General features: G+C 36.7%; 1 protein-coding gene across 5 annotated transcripts in view; it reads left to right on the top strand.

The window, feature by feature from the left end:
• Positions 1-24,284, top strand: part of Galc (galactosylceramidase) — a 74,661-nt gene that overhangs the window by 4,206 nt on the left and 46,171 nt on the right. For 3 of the 5 annotated variants that reach the window (XM_078050662.1, XM_078050661.1, XM_078050663.1), the window contains exons 2-6: positions 1,437-1,505; positions 3,762-3,875; positions 14,863-15,002; positions 16,994-17,032; positions 20,501-20,631. In XM_078050662.1, the coding sequence (XP_077906788.1) occupies positions 3,782-3,875; positions 14,863-15,002; positions 16,994-17,032; positions 20,501-20,631 (404 nt within the window). In that variant the 5' untranslated portion in view covers positions 1,437-1,505; positions 3,762-3,781. Of the gene's footprint in view, positions 1-1,436; positions 1,506-1,745; positions 1,810-3,761; positions 3,876-14,862; positions 15,003-16,993; positions 17,033-20,500; positions 20,632-24,284 lie in introns of all 5 variants that reach the window. The other 2 variants (XM_078050660.1, XM_078050664.1) reach the window with 1 other exon arrangement.

The following is a 24,284-nucleotide window of genomic DNA, read 5'->3' as shown; positions in this document are numbered from 1 at the left end:
TCTGGGCAGTAAGATAGGAAAAGATAGTTTGATGTGTCTGGATAGAAGATGTAAGATTGTGATTGGGGCAGAATGTTAGAATTAGGGTCCAAATAATGAAGAGATTTGAGTGTAAAACTGAATAGTTCTGAACTTGATCCTGAAAGCTGGTGGGAAGGGAGAGGTCTTAGCAAGTTTAAATAGAGTAGTTTCATGATTGAGGGAGGATGAATCTGATAATTGTGTGAATGGTAGAATACAGAGTTGCAGATGGGATGCTTGAGACCATTTATACTATTCTACTAAGTGAGGAGGGCTAGGTTAAGTGGTCATGGGGGGGGTGGCAGGTAGAGTAGGAGATGATTTAGGTGTCTGCAGATGGATGGGAAGTTTGATGAAATGCCGATCCCAGGTTTTTGTTATAGTAAGATGTTCTGTGGTAAGAAAGGAAATGTAGGAGAAGGGTCAGATTTAGAACCAGTGCTCTGTTTGGTCTGGATGTGTTGAGCTAATGAGATGGATCTTCAGTTCAGTGGCAGGGACTGGGGAGGTTCTGGGTATGAAGAGAATAGATATGGGCACTACTGAATGTCAGTGGTAGCACATATGTCAGTGGTAGCATATATGAAAAGATAGAATGTAAGTTTGAACCCCATAAAAGTTAGTTGTCTTGCCCCTGTTATATACCTGGAAGGTGTCAGCATTTTGAACCTAGATCTGTCCAGCTTCTAAGCCAGGTACATGCTCCTGGATCATGCAGAAAGTCCACCTCTTCTATTTCCTTTGCTTATATTGCCTCCTAAAGGATAGAGTTTGGGTCAGATACTGGTTTTGTGCTTTCTTTTCTCAAGTGGTCTTCTGTCATGGTCTGGGTATGGAGATATATATATAAAAGCCCTGCACTTTCTTATGTGTCTTTCCATTCTTTCTTATGGCAAACTTGTGTGAGGTTTCTTTAATCTGTATGTCATGGGGAATTGTTGTGTGGTCATTTGTAATAGAGACAGATGAACTTCCGATGGATGAGTAAAGTAGTGCTTCCTTTCAGCATTCTGCTTAAAATAGTTTGCTGCAAAATGTTGAGAGGCACAGCTATCTGAGGTTCATCCTACTCATCTTAGCCCCGAGATATTGTTGACAGACGGTTTTAAGAGAGAAAGTCTGTTTCAAGATGTTTATGGTCATGATTTTACCAGTAGCCTTAATAAGCTTACCTCTAGCCAACCCTTGTGTCTCAGCAGAAGAGAACCTTTTAGCTGTTGGGAAAATGACAGCCCTGCTTGTCCCATGACTGGCAAAGGCAGATCAAGCAAGTGACCTGGGAATGACTTTTCATAGTTCCATCTTGCCCACGAGCTAGCTAAGCAGGAGCATGCCAGGAGGCTTACATGAGCATTATAGACAAGTGCATGGTTCAGTTTATTTTATTTACATTTTTGGCTACATTTTTTTTTCAGGCAACCTCCCGACTTCTAATAAATTACTCAGAGCCCTATCGTTCTGAAATATTGGATTATCTATTTAAGGTAATGAAAAAAAATTATTTAATGGACTTGTGATGTTTTAAAAAGCATTATGTTGAATTTCAGCCATAAAATTTATTAGTTTCACAATTCTAGGTTTTGAAAAAAATGGCAAATTACTTTTGGGATAAGCTGCTATTTGAAGTTGTGCTTTTCTCATCTGTAAACCAAAAGGTGTTACTAGTAATTGTTTTGAGGTTTCATATGATGAAGCAGTGTTAATACTGTTATTTCTTTCCACAGCCAAATTTTGGTGCCTCTTTGCATATTCTAAAAGTTGAAATAGGTGGTGATGGGCAAACAACAGGTAGGAGTATTTGGGAAATAGGATCCCCCACCCTCCCCGACATTTTAATTTTCTTTAACCTTATGGATTGAATTTCAGAATATAAATAATGCCAACATTTTTGAGGTATTGTTGCTTAGTAGATTGTTTCTTATTTTTCCTTTTTACCTGCAATTATTAAAAAGTATAGAAATGTGAATTTTTCAAAATAGTACTTAGAGTTTAAATCGCTTAGTTAGTTAAAATAATCAGTAGTAAACAAATCCATAATTTTCTAAAAGCTATATACACTAGAGGGAGCATAGGAACAATTTACAATTTTATGGAGAAGTTCAAAAACAAAGATTTTAGATTTTGTATAGGATATGTAAGATGCAAGATGTTATTAACTTTAAAAATATATGGTAAAATATGCAATCTGTATTTTAGAGATACAGCTTTTTTTTTCCTTTTAAAAGCAAAACTATTTTAAACCACTAGATCTTCGATCTTCATGGTCACCATTTTGATTCGTTTTATATAGTACCTATTGTCAGTCAATAGTTTATAGGCCTCTGGTTTTCAGGAAGGAGGAAAAATTATTCTCTCAATGGTTAGATATAGCTTATTATTTAGGGGTCTGATTCCATTATATTTAACTTTTCTTGCTAATGATTTGAAAGTCATTTTTAAATCAGATGTCTCTGTGTGGTGGTGTTAGTGGTTATGTTGAAAGAAAAAACTTTAAGGTGAAACTAAAAGAAAACCCTCATAATGGAAACTTTTCCCAAGGAATTGTAAGAGGACCTCTATTTTATTGTCAAAACCTTTTAGGCAGAACTGATAGTGACTGGCCAACTTTATTTGCTGAAGCTAAATTAGAGGTTAAGATGTATAAGCAAGCAGTTCTTGTAAATTATGATGTTTGCCTTTAATGGGCCAGTGTCCTTCTTATAGGGCCCTACCTAACAAGGTACATCTGAAGCATGGGACATATGAGGACTTTGATGTAAGTTACCTACCTCTGTGCTTGATGTTACCTCAACTAATGTGGACTCATTATTTTTTTCTTGAAATTATTATTAATGATATGGGGTATAAGAACTGGGGTTCAGGAGCATAGATATTTATGTCCAAATTTGAGAGTCTGGAAGTTGAGGTTATGCAAATTTGAAGTTGGACATGGGGATTTGAAAATCTTAGATCAAAAACTTACCAGAATATAATCCTAGGACTTTTTAGTTATGTGAAGTAATAATATTTGTCTTATGGCTGCTCTTAATAGAAAGTTGTGGTTTTATAATAATAACTATAGTATTTAGGCTAATGAAACAGGATGAAATAATATGCTTTGGTCATTGTGTTAATGGGCTTTCCATTGCTGTGACAAAAAAAAATCTGAGGAAAAAAACTTAAAAGAGGAAAGATTAATTTTGGCCCATGGTTTCAGAGATCAGTCCTTGGTTGACTGACATTATTTTGGGCCTGGTGTGAGATAGATCATCAAGGTTGAAGGGCTTGGCATAGGAAAGCTGGGAAAGCTGCCCAGCTCACAACAGTTAGGAAGTAGAAAAAGAGGCAAGGAACAAGACATACCCATAAAGGGCGTGCCTCCAGTGACCTGCTTTGTTCAACAAGGATCTGCTTTCTATAGTTTGTTTACATAACCTCTCAATAGTTCATTAAATGATGAACCCATCAGCAGATTAATTCATTGACAAGGTCAGAGTTTTCATGTTCCAGTTCTTCCCCAAAGCCTACCTCTGAACATTGCTGCATTGGGGACCAAGCCCTTCAACATAGGAGGCTTTGGGGAACATTGCAGATCCAAACCTTAATAGCCATCCATCTTCAAGTTATTATATAAAATTATTCTTATTTGCCCAACTTCAGGATTGGAACTGGAGTACTACTTTTGTGAAGTATGTATGTGTAAATGACCCAGAAAGCACCATTTATAATGCATTTCCCCTTTCTTTTACTCTCCTATTCAGATGGTACTGAACCCTCCCACATGCATTATACACTAGATGAGAATTATTTCCGAGGATATGAGTGGTGGTTAATGAAGGAGGCTAAGAAGAGGAACCCTGATATTACACTTATAGGTAAGAAATGAAGTTTGCAGTGCTTCTGCTGTTTCTTCTCCTTTAACTATAGATCATGGTGGTACAGTCTGCTAATACTGAAACACTAATAATGTTAATATTACCAGTATGTGGGCTAGGGATGTGGCTCAAGCGGTATTGCGCTCGCCTAGCATGCGTGCGGCCCGGGTTCGATCCTCAGCACCACATACAAACGAAGATGTTGTGTCCTCTGAGAACTAAGAAAAAATAAATAAATGTTAAAATTCTCTCTCTCTGTCCCCCTCTCTCTCTCACTCTCTCTTTAAAAAAAAAAAAAAATATTACCAGTATGCTACTACCAGCAAAATGTGCCAGGAATGATCTTCCTCTGCCCTTGTGCATTATGTCAGATCTTTATAATGTCTCTGGAATAAGGTGTTACTTTTCTCATTTTATAGAAGAAGCAGTGGGGGTTTAAAGAGGTTGGGCCACTGACTCATGGTTGCAGATAGTAAACGGCAAAATCAGGTTTAGAACTTAATTCCATTTTTTTTCCTGTGATTATAAACTTACTTGACCAAATTTCTCATTAAAATTTGTAAAAGGGCAAATATTATTTACAAGATTATAAATTAAGCATAATACTAGATTCCATTTTTTAGAAGGGGTATATATAAGAGCATTTTAATTTGTTTTTAAACTTCAGAGATATGCAGATCATTCTTTAAGGGACCAAGGATACTGAGCAATCCAAACCTCAATTACTACCCATTCTGGACACAGGTTATTATTGTCAAGATCATTGGGTAATTGCCCAAATTTACTTCATAGTTCTGTTGCAATGCATGCAGAACTTCTGAAGTATTTCAGGCTTCTAGAGTGGTGGAATATTTTCATTATTTGAAATGAATTTGGTATTTTGAAACAGGTTTACATTCAAATCAAGTTAAATGAAAAGATCTGTTTTAATGATTAAATTTCAAATTATTTTAAAAAATAATTTTCTCCACAATCAAATTAAAGGAAAAGAGCCTTATTTTCTAAATAAAATGAGCGAGGAATGAATGTGTTCTTTCAAATGGACTTTTGTGAGAGATCCCAGAGATGTTTTGAGCAATAAAAGCAACATTGAATTGAGCACATATCTCCCCACTGAGTTGTTTCCAAGGTCAAACCTCATTTGAATGTAGAAAATCTGGCATGCCAACAATGTCCCAACAAAAACTCACTCATGGTGGGACTTCAGTTTATATTTAGCATTTCACTGTTTTAAAATGTTCCAATATTTTAGTGTCATATTTTTATGTAATGTACTTACTTTAGAAAAGTAGCATTTTTTTATTTTGATTTTGTCCCCCCATCTCCCCAAACTCCAGTGGTGAACTGTTAGGGTAGCTGGTGCAGATATCCCCAGGAGACACATCTCAGTGTCAAGCAAAGGTTTATTTACAGAGGCTCTCTGCCAGGCTGCCCTTCTGCAAGGCACTGCCGCCTGCTGAAAAAACTTATTAACTATATAGTAATGTACAATGAAGTAGTTAAAAAATAACCCATCTGGTCCTGTGAATATTACGTGGCGTCTTTGTTATGGTTGGGTAGTTAGGAACTCTTTGAGGCAGACTTAATGAGAAGGTCATTAAGAAGCCTGTGTGGGCTTCTTAAGATGGTGGATGCTGATTTTCAAAATGTTACTTTGGCCTAAGGGCCTAACCTGAACTAGATTGGTAATATATTTCATAGCTAAGGATTTTAACTGTTAAGCTTATTTTAAAATATTAGTAACCAAATTAGGATGTACACTTGTAATCAGTGACTTTCTACCATTCTCAGTTTTTAACTTAATAATCAGGGTTACTGGAAGAATATGGACTTATTGATACACATCATTTAACAAAGATGTATTTTCCTATTGAGTCATTGGCATCTATATTGATATCAGGACAAACTAGTTTGCTAAATTTGGTTACCTGACGGGTTAATGTTTTAAATAGCCTTAAATTGTAAAAAGATGTACTTGTGAATGGGAAATTTGTATTTTGTTTATCTGATGGGGTAGTTGAGTATAACTTTTTAGAACCCATGGATTTAACCTCAGAGAACAGAAATTTAACATTGAAATCCCAATGGAGAATGGAGATATTAGGTTAAAATGTTGTACATGTCTCTTAGTGAGTGTCTTTGAGAGAGGTACATTTGTTGTTTGTTTTCATTTCATTTCTTGGAAAGAATATTTGGAATTATGGGATCTGACTCTAGAGGTCAATAAGAAATTACAGTGTCCATAGATTGGAAGGAATTTCAAGAATTTGTGGTATATAATGTTCCTTTTGGTCAGCTCTGTAATATCCTTTAGTCATGGAGGAAGAGATGTCTCTGAAGGAGGGTCCAAGGAGTTCCAAGAGAATTGGGGGGACTCGATCCAGGAGCAGCAGGGTTCTTGCCGTATGTGATGGAAAAGAATTTCAGCACGAGCCAGACATAGGCATAGACAGAGGATTATTTAGGAAGGTAGATACATATTCAAGAGAGAATGTGGACTGTCTTGAGAGTGAGAAGCAGCCCAGACCTGGGGTAGGGATCCAGTATTTATAGAATGTCTGTATCAGAGACCAGTCTGGAGGTGAGTCAGGGGAGCTGCACAATTTTGTACCAGTTTTCCTACACTTTCGAATTTCCTTCATTTTTCAAGGGCATGGGCCAAGTTTACAAATGTGTTTTCTGCATCTCAGTAGCTTGAGGGTGTTTCCATTAAGAGTCCATATTTCTCTCTCCTTATCCTAAATCCCTATCTCATTCTCCTGCTGAGACTTTGATCCCTAATCTTAAGGGTTGGTGAGGAATGAAAATCTGCCTCTTATGGCTGCTTCAGACTGGCAAGGGGTGATGACCCTGCCTAGTCAGGGGTCAAAAATCTCACTCTGACTATTGTAAAGGAGATATATTGCTGGCTTTAATTGCAGGGATGGATTGATATTCTTGTGTTCCATCCTATTAACATGGAATTGTAATCTGGAAGATACAAGCTTTATTAGTTTAAAAAGACCCAGACTTTTTGATGCCTTTGATATCTATTTTGCCTCCACAGAGACACATAAATTTATCAACACAATCACAGGAAATCCTTTATTTTTACTTTTCTTTAAAACTCTCTTATAATCTTACATATCTTTTATAACTTACCCAAATCTTACTTAGTTTTGTATTATATCCCTTTGTTATTTGAGATCACAGTAATCTTTGCAACAAAAATCTATCTTTTGAACACAACTTTAAATAAGCTTAAGTTTAGCCTACTTTGGAACCATCCTAATGTAGAGTAAGGTGAGAGGTAGAGTCTTAACTCAGGTGAGGCTGGACTGTTGACAGATCTTAGGTGAAGTGTTTTATTTTTGAAGCTGATCTTTGCCTCTTTCTTAAATATACTTTTACAGAGTTTTCATTGTTTCCTTAGTCTGTATGGAATATCAGCTGACACAATTCAACATTATATCTGAAACATGAATCAAATAAACTAAGAGAGCTCCTGAATCCTTTTTGTGGAAAAGTGGCAAACTATTTTCATGTTCCACATTGTCAGCCTTTAAACAAACCAAGATTTACTTATTACCTTCCAAAAACACATTTAAGTTCCTATCCCAATGTAAAAGTAACACAAAATTTTATATGTCACTTATTGATAACAGGTTGTTTTTATCTAGTTATAAAACATAAAATGACATAAATAAATTCCCAACCAAATTTATTATTTTTTATATAAGTATGAAAGAAACTATTGCTACAGACAAAACTTTAGATTGGAGTAGACCAGCTTGATAAAGTGCTTGCCTAAGCTTTACATTTTAAAGGGCTTGTATACTTGGAGGACATGAATATATTTAGTACGCAAAGAAGCCAGTGTCAGTTACACAGATGTCCTTTTAAAGAAAAATTTAGAACTTATAATGTAGAGTAACTATAATCATAGGTCTGCATAGACTAGCAACACAGACAGAAATCAAAGTACAACTTCAAAGCTCTCATGTGTTTAGGAAACAGTGTTGATGATCAGAAATAGACTTATTATCTGATGTATAAATGCGCTTCATTTCTATAATACAAATGTTTACATAGCACTTAGATAAAGCTTGGACAAACATATTTAGTTCAATACCTAGAACTTTCTTATATTTCTTTCCTAGATGCTGACCCTTTCTTAAATTTACATTCTGAAACAATCTTTATGAAATTTGAAAATTTGATTTTTCCCCCAATTACCCCTTTTAATAAGATGAAAATTTGATTTTTTCCTCCAATTACTCCTCTTATTATTTACAGCACTTTAATTGAAACAGCTGGAACTTTTTGTACTCTTTGCATATAGAATTATTCCTGTTAGAATTTTAACTCTTAGTATCCTTGCTTTCAATGAAGACCCAGAAACTAAATAATCTTTAAGTCTTTTCATTTACCAATTTATAAACACATTTAATATAGTCAAATGTATATTACCTTTTAGAATTCAAGAAATCAAGAGTACTTGAATTTTTATTTAATGGTTGATGTCTCAGTATTTTAATTTTGCATATTAATCAGGTGTCTCCTCTTAACTGATACATTTATGAAGATTAATCCCATTGATGTTAGATCTGATTTACTCTTTTTTTTTTTAACTGTAACTTTAAGCTACCCATGAAAACCAGGATATCAGTCAAGTGTAGTTAACAGTATAAGCCATCTTTTCCCTGCTGAAGAAAAATCTAGAAGCAATGGACATTACACTTCAAACATTTTATAGAAATCAAAATTCTATTGATTATCTGACCACTTAGAAAAATGTATAAAGACATCTTTACTTTTATCTGTTTAACCAATTTGAATGGAACTTTTTCTTAAAGGTCTAAGTCATGTGGACTAAAAGGTATTTGGATCCATTACTTTAAAATAAAATTTAATTTATGAGCAATAATGCCAATTCTGGTACCAAGTAAATGACACATAGACAAAGACACATGTATAGACACAGATACAATACACAGGTGTGCATAAATATACGTGAAAACAGGAACAAAGATTTTTGAATTTTGAATAATTGACTTTTGAATAAAGACAGCAGGAAGAACATACAGAAGGCAACAAACAAAACGACAAAACCCCTCTATAGTTAAAACAAAACAAGACTAAACAGAACAATATATATTAATTTAGGCATGCAGGATCAAGTGTGAATTTACCACAAAACTTATGAGCTCAAAAAAAAAAAAGTTCTGAAGTAAACAATGCATCGGTGATCACTCTAGTAAAAAAGCACACAGAACATTTCTATCAGAACAGAGTGCAGTTTTGGATCAGATTAGAGTTGGTCCGGATATTTGAAGAATGTAGGAGGCCATGTGTTCCTCAGGAAAAAGGTTCTTAAGGCAAAGAAGACTGGTACAGATGGGATCTTTTAATTTTTCTTCCCTGGAGAGAAGAGGAAACCCCATGGGAAATAGGGAATCCCCTGACATTCTTGAGTCTTTCCTGTGAGGTTCCTGAAGCTGAGACTCTGATTTTGGATAATATCTGCTCCATTATTCCCCCAACACAATGCAGAACTCTGAAGTGCCCCCAAAAGGTCCAGGACCTGCTGGCCTTTCCAGATCCCCTCCATCTGACTCTCCTGTCCTCTAGTATTTAGGAAGGAATTTACTGGGAGAGCAGAATACCAGAGTACAAGAAAAGAGAAAACAGTCTATTATGATTTGAATCCACAGGAGCTTAGATTTAAAAGTGAAACTTTCCTTCTCTGGTCTCCAAGTAAGTAAGCCACATAAGCCACATAAGCAGATTTGGGCATCTGCTTATGTGGCTTACTTATTAGATGGGTATCAGGTAGGCAGCGAAAGAGGAGGGAAAGCCCTTGTTTTGAGCATGGGAGGCAAAAAAAAAAAATCTCATTCACAGGGTACTTTTGACCATTTCCCCCCTCTCCCTTTGTAAAACCAGTCTCTTAAGGAGTGATGTTCATTTATGTTTCCCTTTGGAGACCATTTTTTTTTATTCCCCCAGATGGAAATCTCACCAGGTTTGTTGTAGAAAATTATCAGGCATTTCTTTTTTCTCAACTGTAAATAGGTCATCCCCTGGTGTTACTTTTGAGGCTGAGGCTCCCGTCTGAACAAACCAAAACAAATCACGATTGAAAGTGAATAGAACATAGGCACCTATGCCTAGGAAACTGTCTCTTTAGCTAGGAGATGTCTCCCTGATCCTGGAGCATCTCGTGGTCAGTCTCCCCGATCCTGGAGCATCTCGTGGTCACAGTTCTCTCCCTCTTTTCATGACCTCTAGACTTAACTGCTGCCTTATCAGTATGGTCATAACTTCTGTCCTTCTTCAGGCCTGGCCAAGAAAAAGGTGCAAGCCTTGGACTATCCACCCTTACCCTGTGACTTGTAACCTTGGGAGACCATGAAACCCTTAGATGCCTTTCTTGTAATAAATCCTGGTCTGTGTGTCCTAAGCCTATCATTAGTTGATACTCTTTAGTGGTGGTGATGGGAATAATTGGGCCTCATTCAGAATGGGGTTTGCTAACTTCTTAATTTAAGGGAGGACGTTTTCAGCTAACTGTGCCTTTACAATTTATCTTACATGTTCCCTTTGTCCTTTTGGGTCCTCATACTCACAGGGCTACTTCTCAACTTGAAGTGGGGGGCAAGGCTGTCAGTCCTCTGGGTGATGTCCCTAATAGAGGAAGTAAATAGTTTGGCTCCTGAAGTAGGAGAGAAAAGAGAATAATTGACTCTAATTGAGTGAGGCAGAACTTCTGGTCTTTTTTTCCTGCCAGTTGAGGGGAATTTAAAAGAAGAGGTGTCTTGTGAGAGTCTAGAAGGCAGCCTAATTTCAAAGTTAGAAGGGCTGTATCTTGGTAATCTCTCACAATGGATCCCTATCTAAGAGGTAGACACCAGGGACAGACAGACTTGGGGTAGAAGCATTTCTGAAGAGGGAGGAACTGCTCAGCTCATGCTCTGGGGATTGATGGGTCACCTCTTTCCCAAAGACCTCAGATTAGACTAACACTTCATCTCAGGACTCAAGATTCACTGAGTGAGGGTACCCTCCACCATCGGGCCAAGTCAGTCAGAAACAAAAGACAGACAGTAGTTAATATTCGGTACCCTTGAGAGCTATTGGTGTCAGCCTTGGGACATGAGACCTTCGTGCACCTGAGTGTGGCCCTGTGAACTGCCTTTAATTGTCTCAAGCCTTCCTCTGTCCCATGCACCAACTTTCTCCCTCAGGAAACTGAAGCAAGTCAGGACCCCCATGCTCACATCTGGGTGAAGGGGGAGATCTGTATAGGAATGGCTGGGGCAAGGTCTGTCCTTCATGTCTGGACACTGAATCAGTGGTTCAAATGGCCACTTGTTCATCCATGAGGTGAATCCCTGTTAGCCATCACTACTGTTGATTCTCCTTTTTAAAGAACCTGTTAAAGAGGAAGATCTCTTTCTCTTTCCTTTAGACTCAGTGAGTTGGAGAGTTAGCCCTTGAATAGTTGCTTAAGATGAAAAACTTTGAATAATTAGCCAGTTTTTTAGACAGTTTGAGGGAAGTAGGAGACCTAGGTAATCAAATCTCAGTCCATTTTTCCCATTACAGAACAAGCCTCTATTCTCTAATTTATATTGGGACCCAATTATATTACAGAAAAAAAGGAAATTGATTTAAGTCCTCTGTCTTAAACTAACTTTAATTATTTAATATGCACCCAAGGGGTGAGTTCTCAGGGTTGTATGCCAAATTACCCACAATCTCCAATGTGGCTTTCTGAAAAGAAAACAGCCTTGGGGTATTCTTGGAAAAGTCTCTAGCCAGAATCAGACATTTTTGTAGTATCTTTGGGATATACTCTATGTGTCCCCATTAGGATCAGACCTTCCAGTTTGTCCAACAGTGTAGCCTCTGGGATACTCTTTAAGTCCCCAACCAGGATTGGACCTTTAAGTCTGTCCCAAATGATCAGTGGTACGAGCATGCTTATTCCATTAGGCAGTGTTCAGGGTGATTGATAGCCCTTACCCAGCCTCAAGAAAAGAAATAAGAAAAATCCTAAAAAAAAAAAAAAAAAAAAAAAAAAATCTGTAAGATCTCGAGTAATCTAGGTACACTCAAGAATTTAAGATTTCTTCTTATTTTAAATACTGAAGACACAAAAACCTGGTAGAGAGCTTAGAGGCACTTTGGGATAGGACAAAGTCAGGTAAGTTTTAATTAGAAATTTGTTCCTTAATTGGGACCCACTTTATGTTTTAAACCTAATCCTTACTGTCCTGCCAAATGCCGCTTATTTTAAAACATTTTGTTTTTCTTTTTCTCCCCCTCCCTAATTAAGGAGGAAGTGTGATTAACTTTCCCATCCTAGGCTGAGTTATCCTTGTAGTTCAATGACCATACAAATCAAGGAATGAAGAAATTTAGACTTTAGGGCTGGTTCCTGAAGGCCTAAGAAACTGTGGTCTCTCATGGCCACACACAAACTATGACTCTTTTCTTTTTTGGGTACCAAGGATTGAACTCGGGGGCACTTGACCACTGAGCCACATCCCCAGGCCGGTTTGTATTTAATTTAGAGACAGGGTCTCACTGAGTTTCTTAGTGTCTCTCCTTTGTTGAGGCCAGCTTTGAACTCTCAATCCTCCTTCCTCAGCCTCCTTAGCCTCTGGGATTACAGGTGTTTGCCTGGCAAACTGTGTGTGACTCTTGACAGGATACAGCCTTGCATCTCCTTTTTACAAGCCCCCAGTTTCCCTGACGGTAAGAACTGTAGCCTCTAGGATAGGGACGTTTAGGGAGACTGTGAAGAGATGGTTTGGAAAGGGGTTGAGGGAGGACTGACCACGAGGTGTGTCTTAGGATTTACAAGTTTTAGCTGAAATTTAGGGTTGGGAGATTATAGCAGAAGCTTAGAGTTAGATTGGCCACTGTGTGTATTGGGTCTGAAAATGGTGATTAATAGATGCAGCTACCTTGACTGTCCTGTGAAGGCCAGGTCCTTCCAACATTGTGTCTTGGGTGAACCTTGCATTTGGCAAAATGAGGGGGTGCTCAAAATGCTGGGACACCAATCCTTCGTATGTGCCTTGAAGATGAGCACTTTATGTTCCCTCTGACCCAGGAATGGAGTATTTTGGCCTAAGGGACTCTCCTGTCTTCTGTGCTTTTATAGACAAGCATTTATCTTAAGGGAGAAAAGGGCTTTTGGCTTAGGAAAGGAGGAAAAGAAAGAATAAGAACATTACCTGTTTAGGTTCCTCAATGTCTGTGGGACTTATTTTTTCCCCCACTATACGGCATAAGAGAAAGAAAGAGCTTTAAAAAGGACCACTGAGCTCCTTCGTGGTTTTAGAGTTCAAAGACTCTTTTCAGATCCCTAGGATGGCGTCAGCTGCCACCTTATTGCTACCTTATTCCCACATGGCCTAGGGATTTCCCAGCCACCCAGGAAGGGGACCCTTGGCAAATGAGGTGGATCAAGATTAGGCTCTCTGGTCTTTGAAAGTGGAAGAAGTAGAGAAAGAGAGAAAGAGAGAAGGGTGGGGAGAGGTGTTTATAGCTATAGGAACTAATGGAATAAGTCAGTCACGACAGAAAATATTTGATAATACTTAGCAATGTCAGTGCTTCTGAAGCCCTACATTTGGGTACCAAGAGATATCATGGGAGAAGAGTTATCTCTGGAGAAGAGTGCAGGGAGTTCCTAATGGAGGGGGGGAGCTCAGGACCAGAGAGGCTCTTGATATATGTGACAGAAAGAATTTCAGCACGAGCCACTCAAAGGCATAGACAGAGGTTTATTTAGGAGAGGAGAATGTCTTGGGAGGATCCAATATTAATAGAAGGGCTGTATCGGGGGGCCACACTGTAGGTGGATCCATGGTGGAGCTGTATAATTTCATGCTAGTTTTCTTATCCTTGTATATTTCCCTCATTTCTTAAGGACATGGCCAAGGTCATAGACCAAGGGCATGGGCCAAAGTTTACAACTGTGATCTTTGTATCTCAATGTCCTGAGGGTGTTTCCCTTAACATTCCATATTTCTCTCTCCTTATCCTAAATCCCAGCCTCACTGTGGCTTAGCTGGGTGTTTTTGATTGTTTTCAACAGTGCTGCCACTTGACCTCTCTGTTCTTCCTGTTGTGGCCACTCATCCCTAAAGCCAATTGAAGACATGAGCAATGGGAAGGCAGGAAAGGGGCTTCATTCAGTGTGGCCACACAGAGAGGAAGAACAGAGAGGTCAAGTGACCTAATATCCATCTAAAGGAGATGACAAGAGCTTTGAGGCTTTAGAGAAAGGGGAATGAGGGCAAAGTAAGGTGTTTGCTTAGCTGGCAAAGCAGTCAGTCTTGGTTAGCCAGGGTCTGGTTGGTCATGATCTCATGTCTGCAAGGTCCTGCTGGCTCTGGGCTTGAGGAGGTAATTTGGTTCCATGATGGGATGATTGTACCTGCTCCAGGGGGTAACCCTCATCATGGGGTAATTGGTCCTGCTTGGGGGGCAGTCTCATTATGGGATGGTCTACCTGCGAGGCTGTTCTAAGATAGATGCAGGAGAAAATGGGGACAAAAGGACAAGTCAAAAAGGCAAGATGGAGTTAGTTCCTGCAGGTTTAAGGCAGTGACTGGAGACTTATAGGTGTCATTCTTGGGGTTTAGATCAGGACAGTTGACAATCTCTTGATTATGAGGACGCTTAGTACTCTTGTCTTGGTACCTTCAGCCTTGACGGGGGAGGATCACTAGCTTTAAATGAACATTCTTTAAATGATTAACTTGTCTATGTGCAGAGCTGAGTGGGAGTCTGACCCAGAGTGTAAGGCAGAAAGGGGACAGATACCAAATGAAGGCAGACATGCCAAGTTTTGTCGGCTTTAGTTACCACAGGACATTTGCAGACTCAAGTGAAGCATCGGTGCTTTTAGCAAGAGAAGCCTGTAAGTCTCTGTTCCAGTGCCAGCGCTGTTCACCCTCGCCTTTAACCTCTCTTCTTCTCCCCACAGGGTTGCCATGGTCCTTCCCTGGATGGCTGGGAAAAGGTTTCAACTGGCCTTATGTAAATCTGGAGCTGACTGCCTACTACATCGTGAGCTGGATTTTGGGTGCCAAGCGTTATCATGATTTGGACATTGATTATATTGGAGTTAGTAGTATATTTAAAATATTCATTTTTGAACATTTGTAATTTTTAAAAGTAATTTGATTCTGTAGCACTTTGTTGACCAACCATTTTGTGTCATGAGACTAATTTGTTCTTTTGGTGGTTGATAATAACACATTAACTACATGAATCTTTTATTTTCCCCCCATTCAAATTCTTCCTACTTTTAAAACCTGTACTGAATGTATACCTTCTCTTAACTGTTTACAAAGGCACTAACTCAGCTTCTCCATCTTCCAAGCCTTTCGTAATTTTTCTAGTTCTTACCAATACTGTGTTTCCTGTATAGCTTCATAATCATTCTTTTTTTTAAAAAAATTTTTATTTGTCATTGGACCTTTATTTTATCCCATAATTATTCTTATTTTATTGCATAAATCTTTTGTTATTGTCCTTAACCAGGGATTGACAAACTTTCTTAAAGGGCCAGCACACAAGTGTTTCATGATTTGTAGGTCAAAATGCAGTATTAAAGATATTTTTATGGTAATTATGTATCTATTTAAAATGTAACCACTTAAAAGTAGAAACCATTTTTAGCTCTCAGGCTCTACAAATACAGGTGGTAGCTAGATTTGGCAGGCAGGCTGAAATCTGCCTCTTCCTGTCCTAAACTTTACTTAACATCTTTTAATGATTTAAAAACTATAAAACATGATGTTGTAAAAAAAAAAAAAAACCCACGATTTTGTGTGTCTCTAGAGCTAATCTGTTGGCAGACTGGAGGTGTGTCTCAGGTTGCATGGTACCCTGCATAGCTCATTCATATGCAGAGTAGATTTCCATAAGCATTTGCTTATTAATATGCCATCTACCAAAGGATGTTTTAAATTTTATGCAGTTATGACTTAGATTATCAGTAAGCACTTACCCAATTCCTGCTGTTGCAAATCAAAATATTCCAGGGATACCAAGATTAATAAATTCTTTACTTCAGTGAGCAAGGGAGACACTGTAACGCACAACTGCATGAGAATGAACAAAGGCTGTAGGAAGCCAGAAACACAGATGTACTTGTTTTTGCTAGCCTTTTCCAAATTACAACTGAAAGTTAGTCTGTATTTGAGAACTTAAATGTCAAGGCATTTTAACCCACAATGAGACAGAATGTAGGATTGGAACCAATAGCTTTCAATTATGTCACACTCATCTTTAGAAAATGTTTCTGGTAAATAGTGGTTGACTCAAACTTGATAATCACATGCTATGGTGAGGAATTTCTTTGATAAGGAACTCTTTATAGTACCAGGACTGTAGGCTTTTCTCAGTTATTGTTCTGAACTGCAAAATAAAAGTCATAGAAGTTCTCTCTCATTGTTGAGCCCACATGCTTCGTGATTCTAACCTAAGTGATTTGTGTGCGATTTTGTCCCTCGGTTTTCTTTGGGGATCTAGCACAACCTTGTGATTCTCTGTGTGCATAAAATCATTTCCTGTTATGATGTCCTAATTAATGAGTGACTTTCAGGTATGCCTGTAGGGATCTTGTCAGAATTATTACAATACTCTTCACATCTGTTAGTTCTCCAGTGCCTGCTATAGTCCTGGCATACCTTGTACCATTAATATTTGGTGTGAACATACTTTTTATATATAGAGTTACGAAAAATTGTGCTGTGAATGGATAATTATGATTGTAATGCATTCCACTATTGTCATGTAAGAAATTTTAAAAAATAAATAAATATTTATTTATTGAATATCGAATTAATGTATATTCCATTGTTGGTACCATCTGGAACAAAGGGATTTTTGAAAAATCACCACCAAATATTTTGTTTTTAAGAATAATATGTGAGTTTAAAGGAGTTATATTGTCTTATAAATGTTTCTAAAATATATGGCAGCAGATTCTATAAGGTAGGAAAAAAGGCTTATCAAATAAAATGAAAGTATGAGAAATAACATCTTAGCATCTACTTTCTGATACTTGAAAACTTTCAATTTAAACTTATTGGCTTTTTGTTTTATAGATTTGGAATGAAAGATCATTTGATAGCAATTATATCAAGGTATGTACAACTTTAATATCTTTTGATCTTTAAGTTATTTGTGAATTTCAGTGGTTCCATATACCTAGAAATTAGTAGGAAATTTATAGTAGAAACACATATTTATTTCAGCACGTTTTTTATTTTGCTAATTGTGACATAAAATTAAAGTAGAATCTTAAGTATACAATCTTGATATTAAAGTATATGTAATTCTCTGTAATCTCTGAATTGTCTTTATCTGAAGAGTTGGGTGGGATTTTCCTATTTTAAATTTTATTAGTTTTGTGGGGTTGGGGGCATAGCTCAGACTAGAGTGCATATTTACATGCACAATCTTCAGGATTAACGCAAAACAATACACAACAAAAAAAATAGATTAGTTTTAGACCTATGACAAACATTATTAAAATAATTATGTCATTTTAGACCTTAAGGACTTAAGAAATTTTTTCTTTTTATTATTGTTACATAATATGTAGCATATATTGTCATTCTTCTTTTCTTTGAAATGCCTGTTATATTAGAGTGTATTATATATAGTATGTTTCCATTTGTGATTAGCAAAGAGGTAGCACCTAAAATTTGCAAACTGTTATATTTTTGAGCAACTTTTAAAAATTATTTATTCCAATTTAATTTTTCTAAGCCCCCTGCGAGGCATACTATCATTTTTATTTTTCAGGAAAGAAAAAACTGAAAATAATAATTCTTGTCATAATAATAACTCCTGCCGTTTGCATAAAAGGTAGTTTCACTTTTCAGGTTGAGCGAGTCTTAGGTTATTTTTCGGATTTATTTGTCTTGTCTATGTCACTTTTCCTTAAGAAATACAATTTTGTGGTAATATTTTATTTTAATTCTTAAATTTTTTATTTAATTTGGGTATTTAATATTTTTAAGCAAATAATTTCAATATGTTTATTTTGTTTATCATTCAATCCTTGAGTTAGCAAACATTTAATACCCAGTTTGTCAGGCACTGACCTGCCTGGAACACAGGGTAGGGAATATCAATTCTGCCCAAAGGAAGTCTGGGCAGTGGATAGACAGTCAGATAGAGACAACTAAAATATCAGTCTTAACTTCTTTAACAGAACAGTGCAATACAGGATTCTCAAGGGGCACCCAGAGATGACACCCTTCCCTGAGTTAATTAGGGAAGTCTAATAAGGAGGTGATATATAGTTAGAATCTTTTAAGATTTTAGGGACTGCTCAAGTTGAAGGTGGGGCACACATTTGCAAGGAGACAAAGTCTGAAACAAAAGAATGTGGGGAAGGAGCAAGTCTTGAAAGATGAATTAAATAAGAAAGGAGAAGCAAGGCACTGAGCCCAATCAGTACGCTCATGTGTTCACTAAATTGATGGCACATTTTAACTATTCTATAGATATAGGGTGGGAGAGAGGACTAAGTTTGATAATAGCCATTGCAGCCAGAGCCAGTTAACTCAGTCAACTCCAGGATACCAGCATTACCAGTAGGGTTGTGGGAGTGAGTAGGTTGGGTGTGGGAGATAGGGCAGTGGAGGTGCCATTGAAGTACAAGGCTTGTTAGTTGAATGTCCTGACTGCTGAGTGCAGAGCTTGATGAAAGCAAGAGCACAGAGCAGAAGCCATTATCCCATATGTAGCATAATGTCTCCCAAACAGGTGGACAGGATTGCTACTGTATCATAACAGTGCAAAGCGCTGAGCTTTGCATCTAACCACATTTGACTTTTCAAATCTTGCTTTCTTTTATTGTGATTATACATGTGTCTCTCTAGTTTTTATTTCATTTGTGAGAAATATTAGAAGTATTAGAATCTGGTTTCCTTTTTCTTTTAAATCAATGATTTGGGACTGAAGTAGCTATTTTGTTGTTATTATTTTTTTACTTATTGCTATAATAATTATAATTAGTTTTTACTGTTTTAACACCACTGTATTCCAATTGAACTCACTTGATTTGGGAGACTAATTATTGGTCTCAGACTCATCATCAGTGTTATGAACAGTTTAGACTTCATTTCTTTTTCTTTTATTAGATTATCTGAAGGAAAATGTCTCAGAATATAGAAACTTTTAGCTTGTGCTTGTCAGTTTTTTTTTTTCAGTAGGATTCTATTGGAATCTACAGATTTCTATTGGAATCTATTTCTATTGGAACTATTGCCTATAGTTCAATAAAGACAAATGAATGTAATGCTCAGGTTTGATAACCCTAATGAATTCCATATAGTATACATTAAGATGACTCCTGGAAAGAACGAAGATTTTTTTTTTTTTTTTTTTTTTATGCTGGAGATTGAACTCAGGGTCTTGTACATGCGAGGCAAGCACTTTACTAACTGGGCTACATCCCCAGCCCGAGGATCTGCTGTTAAATCAGATTCTTCTGATCCTGGGTAAAATGGTGTCATCTCTGCTCCTGTCATACCTGTAGACTATCCATATATTTTGTTATGTACCTGCTTTTTGATGTTCTAGTAACCCTAATGAATTCCATATAGTATACATTAAGATGACTCCTGGAAAGAACGAAGATTTTTTTTTTTTTTTTTTTTTTATGCTGGAGATTGAACTCAGGGTCTTGTACATGCGAGGCAAGCACTTTACTAACTGGGCTACATCCCCAGCCCGAGGATCTGCTGTTAAATCAGATTCTTCTGATCCTGGGTAAAATGGTGTCATCTCTGCTCCTGTCATACCTGTAGACTATCCATATATTTTGTTATGTACCTGCTTTTTGATGTTCTAGTTCACTGTGGTCGTTTTGGTGTCCTGTTGAGTGTGTCTGCACCTGCAGGTAGGGGCTCCATCTTGTGCTGCCTTGGGAGTCCTCATGGGCCCATGGATGGTTCTAAGCACCAGTGAAAGCACTCAATTTGTGCTTTGTGGGTTTATTTCCTGTTAAACTTTAGCTACTTTCTTTTAAATTTCATATGTTTAAATTTAAGTAGATTTTAAAATTTTCTGTCCTGTTTATAAATGTGAAAGACAATAGTAGGAATGGAATATTCCTTAGTTCCTCTAATATGGTTCAAAATATTAGAAACTGTAATATTTCTAATAATGGCAGAATATTTAAAGACATTGAGAAAAACTTAAAATAAGATGAGGTTAAAGCATTTTTCTAAATGATATGTATAATATGATCTCAATTTTATTACTAAGTCTGCACAGGAAAATTCCTGTAAGAAAGTATACCAAAATAATAATGGCTGTTTCTGGGTAGTATTATATTTTAGATTATTTTTGCTTTTATTCCCCACCTTCTACCCTCTAAGTTCTCTGATTAAACATAATTTTAAAGTCAGAGGGAAAACCCTGTAAAACATTTTGCCTCAAAAGGCACATTTCTTTTGAGAAATAATATATATTGAAATCATCATCCAGAATGCTGTTTTGAAGATATTTTAGCTATTTTGGTCATAATTCAATAGCAGAAAACTCATTTGTAACAGTTATTAATTCCTGTGCTCTCTCTGTTTCTCTCTCAAAAGGTGTTGAGACGGATGCTGAACGCTCAGGGTCTCCAGAAAGTCAAAATCATAGCAAGTGATAATCTCTGGGAGCCTATTTCTACTTCCATGCTGCTGGACTCTGCGCTCTGGAAGGTGATTGATGTGATAGGGTAAGGCACACTTTACTTCGAAAACTGGCATTTTCTTTCTTCTTGATCTGGGTATGGACTGTGTCTTTGTTTTTGTCTTCTCGTCCCTGCTTCATTTCTTTCTCAGAAGGAAACTCATGGTTCATAGCTTTCCCTTTGAAGTGTATGTACTCAGGGATCTTTCTATGACAAAGAAATGTTTGGTAATATTTAAATATGTGTCGTTATTTGGAGTAATGAAACAGGGCTTTATGTAGATAACGGCAGAGTAGTGTTTAATTTTGTAAATTTTAAAGACAGTGTTGTGAAATTAGTTCCTAAGTCAGGTTTCTGTGGCTGGGAGTTTTTGCACGAACACTTGTAAATGGTTTGGTGTGTTCACCAACTAACTTTTGTCATATGTCCTTAGTAGCATAGCTTTGATCCTATTCCTTAATTCATCTCTGCTTCAACTGTGGGCCCTGAGAGGTCAGGACTGGATTCTCCAGTGAATTTACATTTTATTCACCATTAGATTCTTATAAACATTTGAAAAATTGAATATGTATATGTGTGGAACATGTTCTATTCTGAAATCTGTTTGATCTCTACATTTGCTTTTTTCCTTTCTTCTGTGGAGAATTTTGAAAGTACACAAAGATAGCAGAATAATGAATATTTATGCTTCTGTCACTGAGCCTGAAAAACTAAGAACTGCTGACTAGTTCTCCACCCATACTTACTCCTTTCTTCTTCCTCCTCACATTATTTTGAAACAAATCTCAGACATTTTATATTATTTTTTCCATAAAAAATTTACCATGTATTTCTAAAGATATAAATTCTTTTATAAAAATATGATTATTACATAAAAATTAAAGCTTAATGATATTACCAGATGCCTGTTATCATTTCTTTACTGTTTTGTTTGGTTGAAACTGGATTAATTTAAGATTCATACATTGCGATTTGTTGATATTTAAGCCTCTTTTAATCTTTAGGGATTTTTTTCTTTTAATTTATTTGTTGAAGAAACTATATTGTTAAGTTTCTCACTGTCTAGATTTTATTGATTATATCCTTGTAGTTTAATTTAACATGCTTATGTAACCTGTTTTTTTTTTTTTTAAGAGCGAGTGAGAGAGGACAGAGAGAGAGAGAGAGAGAGAATTTCTTTTTAATATTTATTTTTTTTTTTAGTTCTCAGCAGACACAACATCTTTGTTGGTATGTGGTGCTGAGGATCGAACCCGGGCCGCACGCATGCCAGGCGAGCGCGCTACCGCTTGAGCCACATCCCCAGCCCTGTAACCTGTTTCTTATTGGAAATTGGTAGAGATATAATTAGATTAGATTTAGGATTAATTTTGGGGGGGTTACAAGAGAAGCAATGTATTTAAACATTTTATACACTGAAATTAGAATAAATGTAAATGGTTTAGTGTGCCTTTATTGTTATTACTTTCATAATAGCTCAAGTCTTAAGGGGAAACAAAGTTATACTGATCTGGAATATATTTGGTTAGGAAAAATATTTAAAATATAGGTTTCACTGTATAATGAAATTGGATGTCTGATTTATTTTGATTTTATTGATACAGGCATTTAAAAAAATTATTCTAATTTGTTATATGTGATAGTGGAATGTATTACAATTCATATTACACATATACAGCGCAATTTTTCATATCTCTGGTTGTATACAGAGTATATTCACACCATTCATGTCTTCATACATGTACTTTGGCTAATGATGTCCATCTTATTCCACCATCATTTCTAACCCCATGCTCTCTCCCTTCCCCTCCCAACCCGTTGTCCTATCCAGAGTTCGTCTATTCCTCCCGTGCTCCCCTCCCTATCCCACTATGAATCAGCCTTCATATATCGGAGAAAACATTTGGCATTTGTTTTTTGGGGGATTGATTAACTTCACTTAGCATTATATTCTCCAGCTCCATCCATTTATCTGCAAATGCCATGATTTTATCTCATTTATTGTAATATTCTATTGTGTATATATACCACATTTTTTTATCCATTCATCTCCTGAAGGGCATCTAGGTTGGTTCTACAATTTAGCTATTGTGAATTGTGCTGCTATAAACATAGATGTGGCTGTGTCCCTGTAGTATGCTTTTTTAAGTCCTTTGGGTATAGGTCAAGGAGAGGGATACCTGGGTCAAATGGTGGTTCCATTCCCAGTTTTCCAAGGAATCTCCACACTGCTTTCCATATTGGCTGCACCAATTTGAAGTCCCACCAGCAGTGTATGAGTGTACCCCCCCCCTCCGCATCCTCACCAACACTTATTGTTGTTTGTATGCATAATAGCTGCCATTCTGACTGGAGTGACATGAAATCTTAGAGTGGTTTTGATTTGCATTTCTCTAATTGCTAGAGATGATGAACATTTTTTTCATATATTTGTTGATTGTTTGTATATCATCTTCTGAGAAGTGTCTGTTCAGATCCTTGGCCCATTTATTGATTGGGTTATTTGTTTTTCGGTGTTTAGCTTTTTGCTTTTTTTATATACCCTAGACATTAGTGCTCTATCTGAAATGTGAGGGATAAAAATTTGCTGCCAAGATGTAGGCTCTCTATTCACCTCACTGATTGTTTCTTTTGCTGAAAAGAAACTTTTTAGTTTGAATTCATACCATTTATTAATTCTTAATTTTAATTCCTGCACTATAGAAATCTTATTAAGGAGGGACTAACCTAATATGATGGAGATTTGGGCCTACTTTTTCTTCTATTAGACACAAGGTATCTGGTTTAATTCCTAGGTCCTTGATCCATTTTGAGTTGAGTTTTGTGCATGATGATAGATGGGGGTTTAATTTCATTTTGTTGCATATGGATTTCCAGTTTTCCCAGCTTGTTGAAGAGGCTCTCTTTTCTCCAATGTATGTTTTTGGCACCTTTGTCTAATATAAGATAATTGTAATTTTGTGGGTTAGTCTCAGTATCCTCTATTCTGTACCATTGGTCTACCAGTCTATTTTGGTGCCAATACCATGCTGTTTTTGTTACTATTGCTCTGCAGTATAGTTTAAGGTCTGGTATAGTGATGCCACTTGTTTTACTCTTCTTGCTAAGGATTGCTTTAGCTATTCTGGGTCTCTTATTTTTCCAGATGAATTTCATGATTACTTTTTCTATTTTCTTTTTTTTAATATTTATTTTTTAGTTGTACACAATACTTTTATTTTGTTTATTATTTTTATGTGATGCTGAGGATAGAACCTAGGGCCTTGCACATGCTAGGTGAGTGCTCTACCGCTGAGCCACAACCCCAACCCTGCTTTTTCTATTTCTATGAGGAATGCCATTGGGATTTTGCTTGGAATTACATTAAATCTATATAGTGGTTTTGGTAGTGTGGTCATTTTGATAATGTTAATTCTTCCTATCCAAGAGCAAGGTAGATCTTTCCGTCTTCTAAGGTCTTTTCTGATTTCTCTCTTTAGGGTTCTGTAGTTTTCATTGCATAGGTTTTTCACCTCCTTAGTTAAGTTGATTCCCAAGTTTTTTTTTTTTTTTTTTTTTTTGAGGCTATTGTAAATTGTAGTTTTTCTCACTTCCCTCTCAGGATTTGTCACTGATGTACAGAAATGCCTTTAGTTTATGGGTGTTGATTTTATATCCTGCTACTTTGATGAATTCATTTACTAGTTCTAGAAGTTTTC

This window comes from Ictidomys tridecemlineatus, chromosome 5, assembly GCF_052094955.1.
Source record: "Ictidomys tridecemlineatus isolate mIctTri1 chromosome 5, mIctTri1.hap1, whole genome shotgun sequence".
In the NCBI taxonomy this organism is placed as follows: domain Eukaryota; kingdom Metazoa; phylum Chordata; class Mammalia; order Rodentia; family Sciuridae; genus Ictidomys; species Ictidomys tridecemlineatus.
The sequence above is the reverse complement of the archived record's forward strand: the minus strand, read 5'-3'. Positions and strand labels throughout refer to the sequence as shown.